The sequence below is a fragment of the Leucoraja erinacea genome, chromosome 2 (assembly GCF_028641065.1).
Source record: "Leucoraja erinacea ecotype New England chromosome 2, Leri_hhj_1, whole genome shotgun sequence".
Lineage (NCBI taxonomy): Eukaryota > Metazoa > Chordata > Chondrichthyes > Rajiformes > Rajidae > Leucoraja > Leucoraja erinaceus.
The window spans coordinates 28,594,193-28,611,276 of NC_073378.1; the positions used below are offsets into that span (position 1 = coordinate 28,594,193).

Genomic DNA, 17,084 nt, shown 5'->3' on the forward strand with positions numbered 1-17,084 from the left:
TTCCCAAAATGCAATGCCTCACACTTCTCTGTACTAAATTCCATCAACCATTCCTCAGCCCACCTGGCCAATCGATCCAGATCCTGCTGCAATCTTTCACAGCCATCTCCACTCTTTGTAATGTCACCTACTTTAATATCATCAGCAAAAAACTTGCTAATCTTGCCCTGTATGTTCTCATCCGAATCATTGATGTAGATGACAAACAGTAACGGGCCCAGCACCAAACCCTGAGGCACACCACTAGTCACAGGCCTCCAGTCCGAGAAGCAACCTTCCCCCATCACCCTCTGCTTCCTTCCATGGAGTTAATTTGCTGTCCATTCAGCTTTCTCTCCTTGGATCCCATCCGATGTAACCTTCTAGAGCAGCCCACCATGCGGAAACGTCTTGTATCTTGAATCTTGAATCTTACTGAAGTCCATGTACACAACATCTACAGCTCTGCCCTCATCAACCTTTTTGGTCACACCCTCAAGAATCTCAATCAGATTTGTGAGACACGACCTCCCACATACAAAACCATGCTGACTATCCCTAATCAGCCCTTGTCCATCTAAGTGCATGTATAATTTTTTTGATGTCCTGATATCAAGCACCAGTTAAAAAACCTTTGGTGTGTATAAAGGAACTGCAGATGCTGGTTTGAACTGAAGATAGACACAAAAATGTTGGAGTAGCTCAGCGGGGCAGTCAGACAGCATCTCTGGAGAGAAGGAATGGGTGACGTTTCTGGTCTAGACCCTTCTTCAGCCTGAAGAAACGTCACCCATTCCTTCTCTCCAGAGATGCTTGCTTGCCTGCCTGCCCCGCTGAGCTACTCCAGCTTTTTTGTGTCTTAAAACTTTTTGATCTTTGGTTCAGGAATTGCTGGGCTGGGAAAGCGCAAACCTTGAAAACAAGGATTCCGGATTGAAGGATGATTCCATGAACTGGGAAGAGGAGGACTTTGGAGATACCATCTGGGATATGCACGAAGAGCAGGGGCAGTTGGAAGCGTTTCAAGCTGCTTGTGGGAACACCTCCGAATTGGGATTTGACAAGGTACATCTTCACTTACACTTACACTTATATTACTAGACTAAGTGGGACCCGTTGGGAGTGTGTGGGGGAGGGACGGTTGTGGGGCGGGGGTGTGGGGGGTGGTCGAGCAGTGGAGAACGGTGAGTCAGGTGGACAAAAAATCCTAGCGATATAGGGCACACCGGAAGAGGACAAGATGAGGGTTTTAGTAATAGTATAGATAGATAGTCTGTATATATATATATAGTGTAGGTGATAGTCCAGGGCCGGACTCTGGTTGGTGAGAGGGCAGTTCATTTACCTAATGACAGCTGGTAAGAAAAATGACAATTTTACCATACATCATAGAAAAACAGAAAATAGGTGCTGGGGTAGGCCATTCAGCCCTTCAAGCCAGCACCGCCGCTCAATACACCTACTTTAGGTCAGGGTGACCCCTCTCACCCTGGCCACACTCTCTTTGAATCACTTCCCTCTGGAAGGCGACTCCTGACTGTCAAAGCTGCCACAGCCAGACATAAAAACAGCTTTTTCCAACGAGCAGTAGCTCTACTCAATAACCAAAACGTGTGCAGGCTCCTTGTGCTCTGGTATTTTATTTAATTCTTCACATGTTTAAATTATAATGTTTTATTTTTAATTGTCTACTGTTTATCGTGTTGTTATCCTTGCGAGCAAAGCACTAAGGCAAATTCCTTGTACGTATACATACTTGGCTAATAAAATGTATTCAATTCAATTCAATTCAATTTGATCATCGCTGATCATCCAAAATCAGTACCCCGTTCCTGCTTTCTCCCCCTATCCCTTGATTCCGTTAGCCCTAAGAGCTAAATCTAACTCTCTTTTGAAAACAGCCATTAAATTGGCCTCCACTGCCTTCTGTGGCAGAGAATTCCACAGATTCACAACTCTCTCATCAGAATTATCATTAGATTTAGTAAATGTGTAGTTTATTGTCACGTGTACCGAGCTTCTCCGTCGATTGTCACCTTGTCGTGGTGGAGAAGCTTGTGTGGTCCTGAGATCCTGAGAGGTGGAGAGATGGTTCGAAGGGTCAAATGGCCTCCTGCACCTAGTGTCCATGTTTCTATGTTGAGCCGCTCGTGTGCACCATGAAGCACAAGAGTCCAGAGAGTCAAGTGATCAATTATAACAGAAATAGGTTGGGACAAAGTAATTCTCAAGGGCCTGTCCCACTTACGCGACCTTGGCTCGCAAATTGCACAACCTCGTGGTCGTTTGAGGCGTACGGGCACCGTATGGCCGTGCCGGGCCGGGCCGGGCCGGTCCCACTTAAAAGCGCGGAGGGGTATGGAGTTGTGCGGGGCTGGTCCCGACATCGCGTGGGGCTCCGAAATTCCTGACCGACATCTTCACACGCCAACGGCCTATCGGCCCGCATACGCACACACACGCAGACGCATTGCGGTCTACGCAGCGTCTTGACATCGTAGGCGGTGTCTTGACGGCGTACGCCTAGCGCGTGGCGTCGTGTGATGACGTCACCGCCCGACGCCGTGCGACACCCAAATTCAGTCGGCCCGCCTCCTGTCCAGCTGATTTGTAGCAGCATGAGGGCTGCTGCTAATAGAAGTCTCTGTTGCTGTTGCAGCCATGCAGTCTGCATCTCTTCCATGATGATCATGGAATGGCAGCCAGCAACCCCCCTTTATATGCGTAAACGACGTCACGCGCAAACTTAGCGCGAACTTTGCGCGACCTCCGGCTGGTTGCGCCAAACGCACGCAATCGCATGCAAGTGGGACATGCCCTTCACTTGCAGCAGCATAACAGGCGTGCAAAATGCAATACACAAAAATAACATGTAAACAAGAAAAGCCAATCTTTAATAATCTTTCAAAACTCTTTAGATTCTGGAGTAGTTCCTGAGGATTGGCGGGTAGCAAACGTAACCCCACTTTTTAAGAAGGGAGGGAGAGAGAAAACGGGGAATTACAGACCAGTTAGTCTAACATCAGTAGTGGGGAAACTGCTAGAGTCAGTTATTAAAGATGGGATAGCGGCACATTTGGAAAGTGGTGAAATCATTGGACAAAGTCAGCATGGATTTACGAAAGGTAAATCATGTCTGACGAATCTTATAGAATTTTTTGAGGATGTAACTAGTAGCGTGGATAGGGGAGAACCAATGGATGTGGTGTATCTGGACTTCCAGAAGGCTTTCGACAAGGTCCCACAGAAGAGATTAGTATACAAACTTAAAGTACACGGCATTGGGGATTCAGTATTGATGTGGATAGAGAACTGGCTGGCAAACAGGAAGCAAAGAGTAGGAGTAAACGGGTCCTTTTCACAATGGCAGGCAGTGACTAGTGGGGTACCGCAAGGCTCAGTGCTGGGACCCCAGCTATTTACAATATATATTAATGATCTGGATGAGGGAATTGAAGGCAATATCTCCCAAGTTTGCGGATGACACTAAGCTGGGGGGCAGTGTTAGCTGTGAGGAGGATGCTAGGAGACTGCAAGGTGACTTGGATAGGCTGGGTGAGTGGGATGTTTGCAGATGCAGTATAATGTGGATAAATGTGAGGTTATCCATATTGGTGGCAAAAACAGGAAAGCAGACTATTATCTAAATGGTGGCCGACTAGGAAAAGGGGAGATGCAGCGAGACCTGGGTGTCATGGTACACCAGTCATTTAAAGTAGGCATGCAGGTGCAGCAGGCAGTGCAGAAAGCGAATGGTATGTTAGCTTTCATAGCAAAAGGAATTGAGTATAGGAGCAGGGAGGTTCTACTGCAGCTGTACAGGGTTTTGGTGAGACCACACCTGGAGTATTGCGTACAGTTTTGGTCTCCAAATCTGAGGAAGGACATTATTGCCATAGAGGGAGTGCAGAGAAGGTTCACCAGACTGATTTCTGGGATGTCAGGACTGTCTTATGAAGAAAGACTGGATAGACTTGGTTTATACTCTCTAGAATTTAGGAGATCGAGAGGGGATCTTATAGAAAATTACAAAATTCTTAAGGGGTTGGACAGGCTAGATACAGGAAGATTGCTCCCGATGTTGGGGGAAGTCCAGGACAAGGGGTCACAGCTTAAGGATAAGGGGGAAATCCTTTAAAACCGAGATGAGAAGAACTTTTTTCACACAGAGAGTGGTGAATCTCTGGAACTCTCTGCCACAGAGGGTAGTCGAGGCCAGTTCATTGGCTATATTTAAGAGGGAGTTAGATGTGCCCCTTGTGGCTAAGGGGATCAGAGGGTATGGAGAGAAGGCAGGTACGGGATACTGAGTTGGATGATCAGCCATGATCATATTGAATGGCGGTGCAGGCTCAAAGGGCAGAATGGCCTACTCCTGCACCTAATTTCTATGTTTCTATAAATGAATAACCCCAATACATCGATGTCCTTTGTGCAACCAAAGATGGTCTGTGGGTCATTGTTGGGCGGCAACGATGGAGTTGCTGCCTCAATCTTAACTACGGGTGCTGTCTGTGTGGAAATGGCACCTTCTCCCCGTTGACCGACGTGGGTTTTCTCTGGGTGCACTGGTTTTTCCTCCCACACTCCGAAGACGTGCAGGTTTGTAGGTTAATCAGCAAATTCGGTAAATTGTCCCTTGTGTCAAGTCAAGTCAAGTTTATTCGTCACATACACATACGAGATGTGCAGTGAAATGAAAAGTGGCAATGCTCGCGGACTTTGTGCAAAAAAACAAACAAACAAACTACAAAACAGAATGGAAGAGAATCACATATTCACATATTACATATTTGTGGGAGGAAAGAAAAAGAAAAAAAACAGCAATTTTAAAAAGACACCACACAACAGTAGAATGGTTCAGTAAAGTTAGTCCCTGGTGTGATAGGAGTTTACAGTCCTGATGGCCTCTGGGAAGAAACTCCTTCTCATCCTCTCCGTTTTCACAGCATGGCAACGGAGGCGTTTGCCTGACCATAGCAGCTGGAACAGTCCGTTGCAGGGGTGGAAGGGGTCTCCCATGATCTTGTTGGCTCTGGAGTTGCACCTTCTGATGTATAGTTCCTGCAGGGGGGGCGAGTGTAGTTCCCATAGTGCGTTCGGCCGAATGCATTACTCTCTGCAGAGCCTTCTTGTCCTGGGCAGAGCAGTTCCCAAACCAAATTGTGATATTTCCGGACAAGATGCTTTCCACAGCCGCTGGTTGGCCAAAGGGTTTCATTTCCACGCTACACATCTAAGCTAGTTGAGGGCAGTGTTGTGAGTGGTGTTCAAGACCCTGATGGTTGTTGGGACAAAGGTGTTCTTGGGTGTGGTGGTCACGGTTTGGAGACTACTGTGCCTATACTCATCCATTCATTCATCATCGTTGAAAACATTAGCGACGCAGTGGCGCTAATTTCCGACGGGTACGGTGACGGAAGCACTGCACATCTCCGTCCTCCAGTTCCTGCGGACTTCCGCCGCTGGAAGTACAGGATTTTGGTGCATGTGTGTGCTTTATCATCACTCCTCACAACGCTATGTACAACTGTGATCGCAACTTCTACTGAAGTGTAGATGGCCGTTGGCTCGCTAGGAGCTCATCTGCCCTTTGACAGGTCTCGCTTTTGGTCCTGCTGGGGGTCCACAGCCCCCTCCTCACCTGGTAAACCAGGTGGGGGAGACGGTTTAGTCGCCGACTATCGGACCATGGAGCAGGTAACACGGGATTACATGGTACCCGTGGTGGGGGAAACTCCCCCCCCCGACCTGACCTACCTATACGATAGGGGCCAAACGTGGGCTAGGGGGGCTGGCCTGCATGGTTAGCATCTTGGTCGGCATGAATGAGTTGGGCCGAAGGGCCTGTTTCCCTGCTGTGTGACTCTATGCAGAAACAGACAGTTCTCGCGATGTGCTCTAACCTCTTACACCTGCCTCTGATTCTAGTATTACGAGCGGCTGAATGATCTGGTGTCTGCCCCTGCACCCATACCTCCACTGCTTGTGTCAGGAGGGCCTGGCTCGGGGAAATCCCTGCTGCTCTCCAAATGGTATGATGCTATTCACTTCTTTTGTATTGCCTGATGATGGAAGGAACTGCAGATGCCGGTTTAAACCGAAGACAGACACAAAAAGCTGGAGTAACTGAGCGGGACAGGCAGCATCTCTAGAGAGAAGGAATGGGTGACGTTTCAGGTCGAGACCCTTCTTCAGACTGACAATAGACAATAGCTCCCTCTTCCCCCTCTCCCATCGGGTAAATGGTATAGAAGTTTGAAAACGCACACCTCCAGATTAGGTCATAAGGTGATAGGAGCAGAATTAGGCCATTTGGCCCATCAAGTCCACTCCACCATTCAATCATGGCTGATCTATCTCTCCCTCCAACCCCATTCTCCTGTCTTCTCCCCATAACCCCTGACACCCGTACTAATCAAGAATCTATCTATCTCTGCCTTAAAAATATCGATTGACTTAGACAATAGACAATAGGTGCAGGAGTAGGCCATTCGGCCCTTTGAGCCAGTACCTCCATTCTATATGATCATGGCTGATCATCCACAATCAGTATCCCGTTCCTGCCTTCTCCCCATATCAGGGCGTCCAACATTGGATGTGAGGTGAGAGTGAGAAATTGTGAGGGATAGCACCGAACGAGTGGGGTGGGGGGGGGGGGGGGGGGAGGGTGTGTCGTGGGGGAGTGTCCTCCCTCCCACGGTAGGAAGCTTTTGCATTTTTCAGTTTGAAATTGTGGAATCTGGTGCATTCTTTTAACTTACACTTGATGCAACATTTATGCTTCAAATTGGATTAGGTGTGAATACGGTTAGGTTAAATTACATTCCACAGTAGAGCCAGGCTCCGATCATCTCCAGAGCAATTGCACCCTTTCTACAGTGTGTCATAGTCTTATAGCATGCAAACAGGCCCATCATCCGAACTTGTTCATGCAGATCAAGATGCCCCATCTAAACTAGTCCCATTTATCCGCATTTGGCCCAAATCCCTTTAAACCTTGTGTGTGTGCCAGTGTGTGTGTAAGGGTGTGTGTTAGGTTGTGTGTGTGAGTGTGGGGTCAGTGAAGCGGCGCCAACACCCGGAGTGAGCGGAGACTTGGCGATGTCCGGGGAGCATTTCCCTCTCTCCCCCCCCCACCCCCCTCCCCGGGAACGGGTCAGTGACCTGGGGGTCCAAGGGAGGTGAGGGACAGTGACCCGGGGGTTGGGCATCGGAGCGGCGCCTTAGCCCGAGATTCATCCCCGCGGCTCTGGAGGCGGCACTGATGCCCCCACTCACCCGGTCCGCTCCTGGCTCCGGGCGAGGGTTAAAACTCCATGCGGTGTGGACAGAGCGGTCGCCGGACACAGAGCCGCCGGGGGTAAGGGTGGGAGGTGTGAGCGGTGCCTCGGGGTGGGGTGAGGGGGGGGGTCGGTGCAGGGACCACCGTCGTGTCTCACTTATCACACCATCTGCAAGGGAATGTGAATGGCGGGTGAGGCAGCATCTATAGAGCGGTAGACAAAAATGCTGGAGAAGTGCTTGAGTCTGAAGAAGGGTCAAACTACATAGATGCTGCCTCACCCGCTGAGTTTCTCCCGCAAATGGTCTACATTGCCATTTTAAATAGCGTGCGATGGGCTTAAGCCGATTACATTGCTTGTTCTATATGGGGAACCTGCCGACAAAAAACTATTCTCATTGGTGAGTGTGGAGGAGTGTGACTTTATTTATTTATTTATTTATTTATTCATATATTTGTTTAAATATTTTTTTGAGCGTGAAAACTTCTGTCATCAGCGTGAGAGCGTGAGAATTTCCTCAAATGTGTTAGTCTCATGCTCAATGCGTGAGAGTTGGCAGCCCTGCCATATCCCCTGACTCCTCTATCTTTAAGAGCCCTATCTAACTCTCTCTTGAAAGCATCCAGAGAATTGGCCTTCACCGCCCTCTGAGGCAGAGAATTCCACAGATTTACAACTCTCTGGGTGAAAATGTTTTTCCTCATTTCCATTCTAAACGGCTTACTCCTTATTCTTAAACTGTGGCCCCTGGTTCTGGACCCGCCCAACATCGGGAACATGTTTCCTGTCTCTAACATGTCCAAACCCCTAATAATCTTACATGTTTCAATAAGATGCCCTCTCATCCTTCAGAGTATACAAGCCCAGCCGCTCCATTTTATCAACTGTCCTGCCATCCCGGGAATTAACCTTGTGAACCTACGCTGCACTCCCTCAATAGCAAGAATGCCCTTCCTTAAATTTGGAGACCAAAACTGCACACAATACTCCAGATGTGGTCTCACGAGGGCCCTGTACAACCTCAGAAGGACTTCTTTGCTCCTATACTCAACTCCTCTTGTTCTGAAGACTGCCTGCTGTACCTGCAGTGACTGATGTACGAGGACCCCCAGACCCCATTGTACTTCCCCTTTTCCCAACGACACCATTTGGATAATAATCTGCTTTTCTATTCTTGCCACCAAAGTGGATAACCTCACATTTATCCACATTAAACTGCATCTGCCATGCATCTGCCCAACCTGTCCAAGTCACCCTGCATCCTCATAGCATTCTCTTCACAGTTCACACTGCCACCCAGCTTTGTGTCATCTGCAAATTTGCTAATGTTACTTTGAATCCCTTCATCTAAATTATTGATGTATATTGTAAATAGCTCCGTTCCCAGCACCGAGCCTTGCGGTACCCCACTAGTCACTGAAGAAACGTCACCCATTCCTTCTCTCCAGAGATGCTGCCTGTCCCGCTGAGTTACTCCAGCAGTTTGTGTCTCTCTTTTATTTCCATCTCCTCGTGTCCCATTGTGTCAACAGAATGTCAAGAGTCAAGAGTGTTTTATTGTCACATGTCCCGGACAGGACAATGAAATTCTTACTTGCTGCAGCACAACATAATATGTGAATATGTAAACATTGTATATAACGGGAAAAAAATGTTCAATAAATGTGGAAACAAGAAAACGCAGATGCTAGTTAAGACACAAAAGAATACTAAGAGCTGCATACGTTTGGGAACCTGAGGGGCAGTTTTTTCTCAGAGGGTGATGGGTGTAAGGAACAAGCTGCCAGAGGAGGCAGGGACTATCACATAATTTAAAAGATGCTTAGATTGGACAGGTTTAGCGGGATATGGGCCAAACATGGGCGTGTGGGACTAGTGTAGATGGGGCATGTTGGTATGTGTGGGCAAGTTCTGCTGAAGGGCCTGTTTCTCTGTGACTCGACGCTGGCTGTTTCCAGCTGTTGCTGCTTGGTTTGATTGTTATTGATTATATGGGGGTGAAGTTCAGTAAAAGAGAGCACTCGGGCCACTTGAGCAAACTCTTCCTCACTCACTGATGCGATGCTTTAGCTAATTTATATCAGGATTCATCAGTCTTCTGACATCAAGTCTGAAGAAAGGTCTCGACCCAAAACGTCGCCCATTCCTTCTCTCCAGAGATGCTGCCTCACCCGCTGAGTTACTCCAGCACTTTGTGTCTACCTTCAATTTAGGCCGGCATCTGCAGTTCTTTCTTACACTAGAAATTTTTAATAACGGTTTAAATAGGGGCGGCACGGTGGAGTTGCTGCCTCACAGCGCCAGAGACCCGGGTTCCATCCTGACCACGGGTGCTGTCTTTACGGAGTTTGCACCTACTCTCCGTGACTGGTGTTTTTTTTCTCCGGTTTCCTCCCACATCCCAACGGCGTATGGGTCAGTAGGTTAATAGGCTTCGGTAAAAATGTAAATTGTCCCTAGTGTGTAGGATAGTGCTAGTGTACAGGGTGATTGCGAGTCGGCCCGGGTTCGATGGGCTGAAGGGGCTGTTTCCGTGCTGTATCTCTAAAGTAAACTCAGATGGAATGATTCCTGTGCTGTGTTTTGATTTCTGTGTGCGTGTGTCAGGGGTTATGGGGGGAAGGCAGGAGAATGGGGTCAGGAGGGAGAGATCGATCAGCCATGATTGAATGGCGGAGTAGACTTGATGGGCCGACTGGCCTAATTCTCCTCCTATTCCTGATCATGTTGATCCGCGATTTGCTTTTGGTATTAACTTGTTTTTCTTGTCTTTTAAAGGATTGAGCATCAACACAAGGCTTCACCGAGCACTTTACTGTTGTATCACTTTGCAGGAAGGCCTTTGTCCACCAGCTCCGAGCCAGCACTCATAATTAAACGACTCACCGTCAAGGTAGGGACTTGCATCAATAGACAATAGACAATAGGTGCAGGAGTAGGCCATTCGTCCCTTCAAGCCTGCACCGCCATTTAATGTGATCATGGCTGATCATCCCCAATCAGTACCCCGTTCCTGCCTTCTCTCCATATCCCCTGACTCTGCTATCTTTAAGAGCCCTATCTAGCTCTCTCTTCAAAGTACCCAGAGAACCGGCCTCCACCGCCCTCTGAGGCAGAGAATTCCACAGACTCACCACTCTCTGTGAGAAAAAGTGTTTCCTCGTCTCCGTTCAAAATGGCCGACCCCTTATTCTAAGTGCTGGAGTAACTCAGCGGGTCAGGCAGCATCTCTGGAGAGAAGGAATGGGTGACATATCCCCTGACTCCGCTATCTTAAAGATATTGAAACAATGGAAGGCAGCATTCGTTAATTATAAACACTGGAAATACTTAACAGATCTCACGCACGAACAGTTTTAATTCTGTCTCTCTTCCCACGTAAACAGCCTGACCTGATTAATATAGTATTATTGTGATGTATTTGTCACATGAGTAACTGCAAAGTGAAATTTGCTTTGTAAATATGACACTTGCGGGCGCCGCCATTTTTTGCCGGCATTATTCAGCCTCCAAAGGTCCGGTCGGCCCGCTCGCTCGATGTACAGGAGCAGTTCCTGCGGACCGACATCCCTCTCCTCTCCTCTCCTCTCCTCTCCCGGCTGTCTCTGTATCCCGGGGGAGTGAGCGCCTCCTGTAACCGACCTTGAAGGCGCTGGAGGCATTACCCCGGCTCACCTTCTTGCTGAGTACATGGACAGGAAAGGTTTAGAATGATTTTGCCAAACGCGGGCATGGTGGGACTAGTGTAGATGGGGCAGGCATCTTGGTCGGCGTGGACGTGTTAGGCCGAGGGGCCTGTTTCCACACTGTACGACTGGAATCAATAATAAAAATAAGTAATAGTCAGTAATAATTGTCAGTGCAAACTGAAAGTCAGTCGTGCAACCAAAACGTAATCCTGAGTAGATCATAGTTGCTGAAGTTGGGCCTTGCCTTGTCTTGTGCAGTGTTCAACAGTTCGATGGTTGTTGGGGGCGAAGCTGTTCTTGAACCTGGAGGTCACGGTTTTCAGGCTCCTGCACCTTCTTTCCGATGGTCACAGTGAGATGAGAGCGTGGCCAGGGTAGTGTGGGTCTCTGATGATGCTGGCTGCCTTTTTGAGGCAGCGCCTCCTGCAGATGCCTGCGATGGTGGTGGAGATCAGTACATGTGATGGACTGGGCAGTGTTCACCACCCCTCTGTAGATGCCTGCGATGGTGGGGACGTAAGTACCTGTGGGTGCGGCAGCATCTATGGAGCGAATGAAATAGGCAACGTTTCAGGCTGATGCAGGGTGGGTTGGGGGAGTGGGAAGAGGAAAGGAAGAGGAGGAGCCAGAGGGCTGAGGGAGAGAGGCCATGGACAGAGTGAGCACCACCAGAAAATGGAGGAGCAGCACCTCATAGTCCGCTTGGGCAGTCTGCTCCCCAGCGCCTTGAACGTCGAATTCTCCAATTTCCGTTAGCCCTTGCTGTCTCCTCCCCTTCTCAGCTCTCCCTCAGCCCTCTGGCTCCTCCTCTTCCTTTCTTCTTCCCGCCCCCCCCCACCCTACAAGGGAAATCAGGGATAGTATCAAAACAAAAGATGAAGCATACAAATTAGCCAGAAAAAGCAGCCTACCAGAGGACTGGGAGAAATTCAGAGTCCAGCAGAGGAGGACAAAGGACTTAATTAGGAAAGGGAAAATATATTATGAAAGAAAACTGGCAGGGAACATAAAGACTGACTGCAAACGCTTTTATAGATATATGAAGAGAAAAAGATTAGTTAAAACAAATGTTCCTTGCAGTCAGAAACAGGTGAATTGATTATGGGGAACAAGGACATGGCAGACTAATTGAATAACTACTTTGGTTCTGTCTTCACTAAGGAAGTCATAATTAATCTGCTGGAAACAGTAGGGGACTGGGGGTCAAATGAGATGGAGGAATTGAGTGAAATCCAGGTTAGTCGGGAAGTGGTGTTAGGTAAATTGAATGGATTAAAGGCCGATAAATCCCCAGGGCCAGATAGGCTGCATCCCAGAGTGCTTAAGGAAGTAGCCCCAGAAATAGTGGATGCATTAGTGATAATTTTTCAAAACTCTTTAGATCGGCAGTGGGGAAAATTCTGGAGTCAGTTATTAAAGATGGGATAGCAGCACATTTGGAAAGTGGTGAAATCATTGGACAAAGTCAGCATGGATTTATGAAAGGTAAATCATGTCTGACGAATCTTATAGAATTTTTCGAGGATGTAACTAGTAGAGTGGATAAGGGAGAACCAGTGGATGTGTTATATCTGGACTTTCAGAAGGCTTTAAACAAGGTCCCACATAAGAGATTAGTATACAAACTTAAAGCACATGGTATTGGGGGTTCAGTTTTGATGTGGATAGAGAACTGGCTGGCAGACAGGAAGCAAAGAGTAGGAGTAAACAGGACCTTTTTAAATGGCAGGCAGTGACTAGTGGGGTACCGCAAGGTCAGTGCTGGGACCCCAGCTATTTACAATATATATTAATGTTTTGGACGAGGAAATTGAATGCAACATCTCCAAGTTTGCGGATGACACGAAACTGGGGGGCAGTGTTAGCTGTGTGGTGGATGCTAGGAGGCTGCAAGGTGACTTGGATAGGTTGGGTGAGTGTGCAAATGAATGGCAGATGCAGTATAATGTGGATAAATGTGAGGTTATCCACTTTGGTGGCAAGAACAGGAAAGTAGACTATTATCTGAATGGTGGCCGATTAGGAAAAGGGGAGATGCAACGAGACCTGGATGTTATGGTACACCAGTCATTGAAAGTAGGCATGTAGGTGCAGCAGGCAGTGAAGAAAGCAAATGGTATGTTAGCATTCATAGCAAAAGGACTTGAGTATAGGAGCAGGGAGGTTCTACTGCAATTGTACAGGGCCTTGGTGAGACCACTCCTGGAGTATTGCGTACAGTTTTGGTCTCCTAATCGGAGGAAAGACATTCTTGCCATAGAGGGAGTACAGAGAAGGTTCACCAGACTGATTCCTGGGATGGCAGGATTTTCATATGAAGAAAGACTGGATAGACTCGGCTTGTACTCGCTAGAATTTAGAAGATTGAGGGGGGGTCTTATAGAAATGTACAAAATTCTTAAGGGGTTGGATAGGCTAGATGCAGGAAGATTGTTCCCGATGTAGGGGAAGTCCAGAACAGGGGGTCGCAGTTTAAGGATAAGGGGGATGACTTTTAGGACCGAGTTTTTTTTCACACAGAGAGTGGTGAGTCTGTGGAATTCTCTGCCACAAAGTAGTTGAGGCCAGTTCATTGGCTATATTTAAGAGGGAGTTAGATGTGGCCCTTGTGGCTAAAGGGATCAGGGGGTATGGAGAGAAGGCAGGTACAGGATACTGAGTTGGATGATCAGCCATGATCATATTGAATGGCGGTGCAGGCTCGCAGGGCCAAATGGCCTACTCCTGCACCTATTTTCTATGTTTCTATCTTCGGTTTCCTCCCTCACTCCAAGGACGTGCTGGTATATAGGCTAATTGGCTAGGTAAATGGAAAATCTGTCTCTAGTGTGTGTAGGATAGTGTTAATGTGTGGGGATCACTGGTCGGCGCGGACTCTGTGGGCCAAAGGGCCTGTTTCTCTAAACTAAACTCAACACTGACATGGGTGGTATTGCAGATGGTGAAGCTGGGTGTCATAATTGCAGCAGGATCTTGAACAGTTGGGCAGGTGAGCTGAAGAATGGTTGGTGGAATTTAATGTAGATAGGTGCAAGGTGTTACATTTTGGGACGTCTAACAATGTCAGAACCTACACAGTCAATGGCAGGGCTCTAGGTAATGTTGTATAGCAGAGGGATCTTGGAGTGCAGGTGCATGGTTCCTTGAAAGAGGCATCACAGGTGGATCACAGCGGGGGAAGAAAAAGGCTTTTAGCACGTTGGCCTTCACGAGCTGCCGGAGAAGGTAGTTGAGGCAGGGACTACCGCAACATTTAAGGGACATTTGGACAGGTACATGTATAGAACAGGTTTAGATGGATGTGGGCCAACGCAGGCAGGTGTGACTGGTGTAGATGGGGCATATTGGGCGGTGTGGGCAAGCTGGGCCAAAGGGCCTGTTTCCACTATGTATCATTCTGTGACTCCATGATGTGCTGAATGTACATTCTCCAAGCTGTGTCAGTGCTGCTAAATTTGTTCCACATAATGGATTGTCTGAAGATGGGTCTCGACCCGAAACGTCACCCATTCCATCTCTCCAGAAATGCTGCCTAACCCGCTGAGTTACTCCAGCACTCTGTGAAATGTCACCTATCCATGTTTTCCACAGATGCTGCCTGACCCGCTGAGTTACTCCAGCACTCTGTGAAACGTCACCTATCCATGTTCTCCAGAGATGCTGCCTGACCCGCTGAGTTACTCCAGCACTCTGTGAAATGTCACCTTTCCATATTCTCCAACATACTATAATGGATGGTCTTGTTCGCTTACAGCTGTTGCAACATTCCTGGTCCATGTCAGCTCTTACACTGGATCCGAGTAAGTTACTGGAAGAGTTCCCTCGATGGCTGGAGAAATTATCTGCACGCCATCAGGGCAGTATCATCATCATCATCGACTCCATCGACCAGATCGAGGTAGGAACACGACAAGGTACTGTCATATGCTGAGAGAATGGAATGACTGGGCTTGAATGGAGTTTAGAAGGATGAGAGGAGATCTCATTGAAACATATAAGATTATTAAGGCAGGGGCAGGTTCTCTGGATATTTTCTGTGTAACCTAAGATTATTAAGGGTTTGGACACGCTAGAGGCAGGAAACATGTTCCCGATGTTGGGGGAGTCCAGAACCAGGGGCCACAGTTTAAGAATAAGGAGTAAGCCATTTAGAACGGAGACGAGGAAACACTTTTTCTCACAGAGAGTTGTGAGTCTGTGGAATTCTCTGCCTCAGAGGACGGTGGAGGCAGGTTCTCTGGATATTTTCAAGAGAGAGCTAGATAGGGCTCTTAAAAATAACAGAGTTGGGGGATATGGGGAAAAAGCAGGAACGGGGTACTGATTGTGGATGATCAGCCATGATCACATTGAATGGCGGTGTTAGTTCGAAGGGCTGAATGGCCTACTCCTGCACCTATTGTCTATTGACAAAAGACCATTTAAACAGTAAATTAAAAAAAGGATCATAATGCTGGAAATGTTGGATTAACTCATTATGAAAAGAGCAACTGTTAACGTTTTAGACAGATGCAAAATGCCGTAGTAACTCAGCGGGACAGGCAGCATCTCTGGAAAGAAGGAATAGGTTACGTTTCGCGTCGAGACCCTTCTCCAGACAGTAATGGGGTTAAGGGAAATGAGACATATAGGTGATGTACTGAGATATAGAACAAATGAATGAAAGGTATGCAAAAATGACGGTACTCGGGGCTCTCGTGGACATTTTACAACATGTTGAAAAATCTTCACGAGTCTTCACGAGTTTACCGTGTTTCCCGAGTACCTGCTGTTAGCGTTACGAGCCGCTAAGAGACGTCCCCGAGCTCCGACGTACTCGCTACGTACATTCTACGTGCTTGCCATGAGTTTGATTTTTTTTTAAACTTGGTAGAGCTCTTAGGTGAACAATAGGACAGGGCTTTACAACTCTCTTGAAAACATCCAGTGAATTGGCCTCCGCTGCCTTCTGTGGCAGAGAATCCCACAGATTCACAATTCTCTAAAAAGTGAAAAAGTTTTTTCCTCATCTCAGACGTAAATGGCCAACCCCTTAGTCTTAGACTTTTCGTAACACTTAGTTTTGGCAATGTAATTTATGAATTAATTTAATGGTGTGGGTGTTTTTATTAAGGAAGATGATATCTCAACAACGAAAGAAGTTAATAGCTTGACACATTCATCAAAACCCTCTGGCACAGAGGAGGAGGTCTAGCGCACAGCATTCAGAGCTTCCTGTTCAGGGCCATTTCACAATTAACCATCCAATGATTTTCTGAGCTGTGAAATTGGCTCATTTATTGCCCACCAAACGTTCTGTGGAATGTCTACTCTCATAATTAACACCATAAGAAAGCCTTGTTTATATAGTGATAAATGTTAAAGACTGCATGCAATAAACGTCTCCTGGCTTCCTCACCCCTGCATCTGTTTCCAGAGCATCTGTTTTCATACTCATACTTACTTCATTAGCCACGTATCTAAGAAAGAACTGCAGATGCTGGAAAAATCGAAGTTAGACAAAAATGCTGGAGAAAAGAGCGGGTGAGGCAGCATCTATGGAGCGAAGGAATGGGTGATGTTTCGGGTCGCGACCCTTCTTCAGACACGTCTCAGTCTGAAAGAGAGAAACATAGAAATTAGGTGCAGGACGAGGTCATTCGGCCCTTCGAGCCAGCACCGCCATTCATCGTGATCATGGCTGATCGTTCCCAATCAATAACCCGTTCCTGCCTTCTCCCCATATCCCTTGATTCCACTAGCACCAAGAACTGGTGAGTCTGTGGAATTCTCTGCCTCAGAGGGCGGCGGAGGCAGGTTCTCTGGATGCTTTCAAGAGAGAGCTACATAGGGCTCTTAAAAATAGCGGAGTCAGGGGATATGGGGAGAAGGCAGGAACGGGTTTCTGATTGGGGAGGATCAGCCATGATCACATTGAATGGCGGTGCTGGCTCGAAGGGCCAAAAATGCCTACTCCTGTACCTATTGTCTATTGTCTATCGCTGCAACTGTGACCATCCCGTACAGAGACTGTGAGTCTACCCGATCTATTCCTCTGGTGATTTTGAACACGTGTGTGTGTGTGTGTGTGTGTGTGTGTGTGTGTGTGTGTGTGTGTGTGTGTGTGTGTGTGTGTGCGCGCGCGATGAAG

The 17,084-nt window shown here is 47.6% G+C and overlaps 1 protein-coding gene across 1 annotated transcript in view; it reads left to right on the top strand.

The window, feature by feature from the left end:
• The window catches only part of LOC129708241 (nephrocystin-3-like), an 83,306-nt gene that overhangs the window by 33,715 nt on the left and 32,507 nt on the right, over window positions 1-17,084 (top strand). The window contains exons 10-13 of the mRNA XM_055653878.1: window positions 865-1,044; window positions 5,911-6,014; window positions 10,044-10,158; window positions 14,709-14,852. Coding sequence (XP_055509853.1) covers window positions 865-1,044; window positions 5,911-6,014; window positions 10,044-10,158; window positions 14,709-14,852 — 543 coding nt within the window. The remainder of the gene's footprint in view (window positions 1-864; window positions 1,045-5,910; window positions 6,015-10,043; window positions 10,159-14,708; window positions 14,853-17,084) is intronic.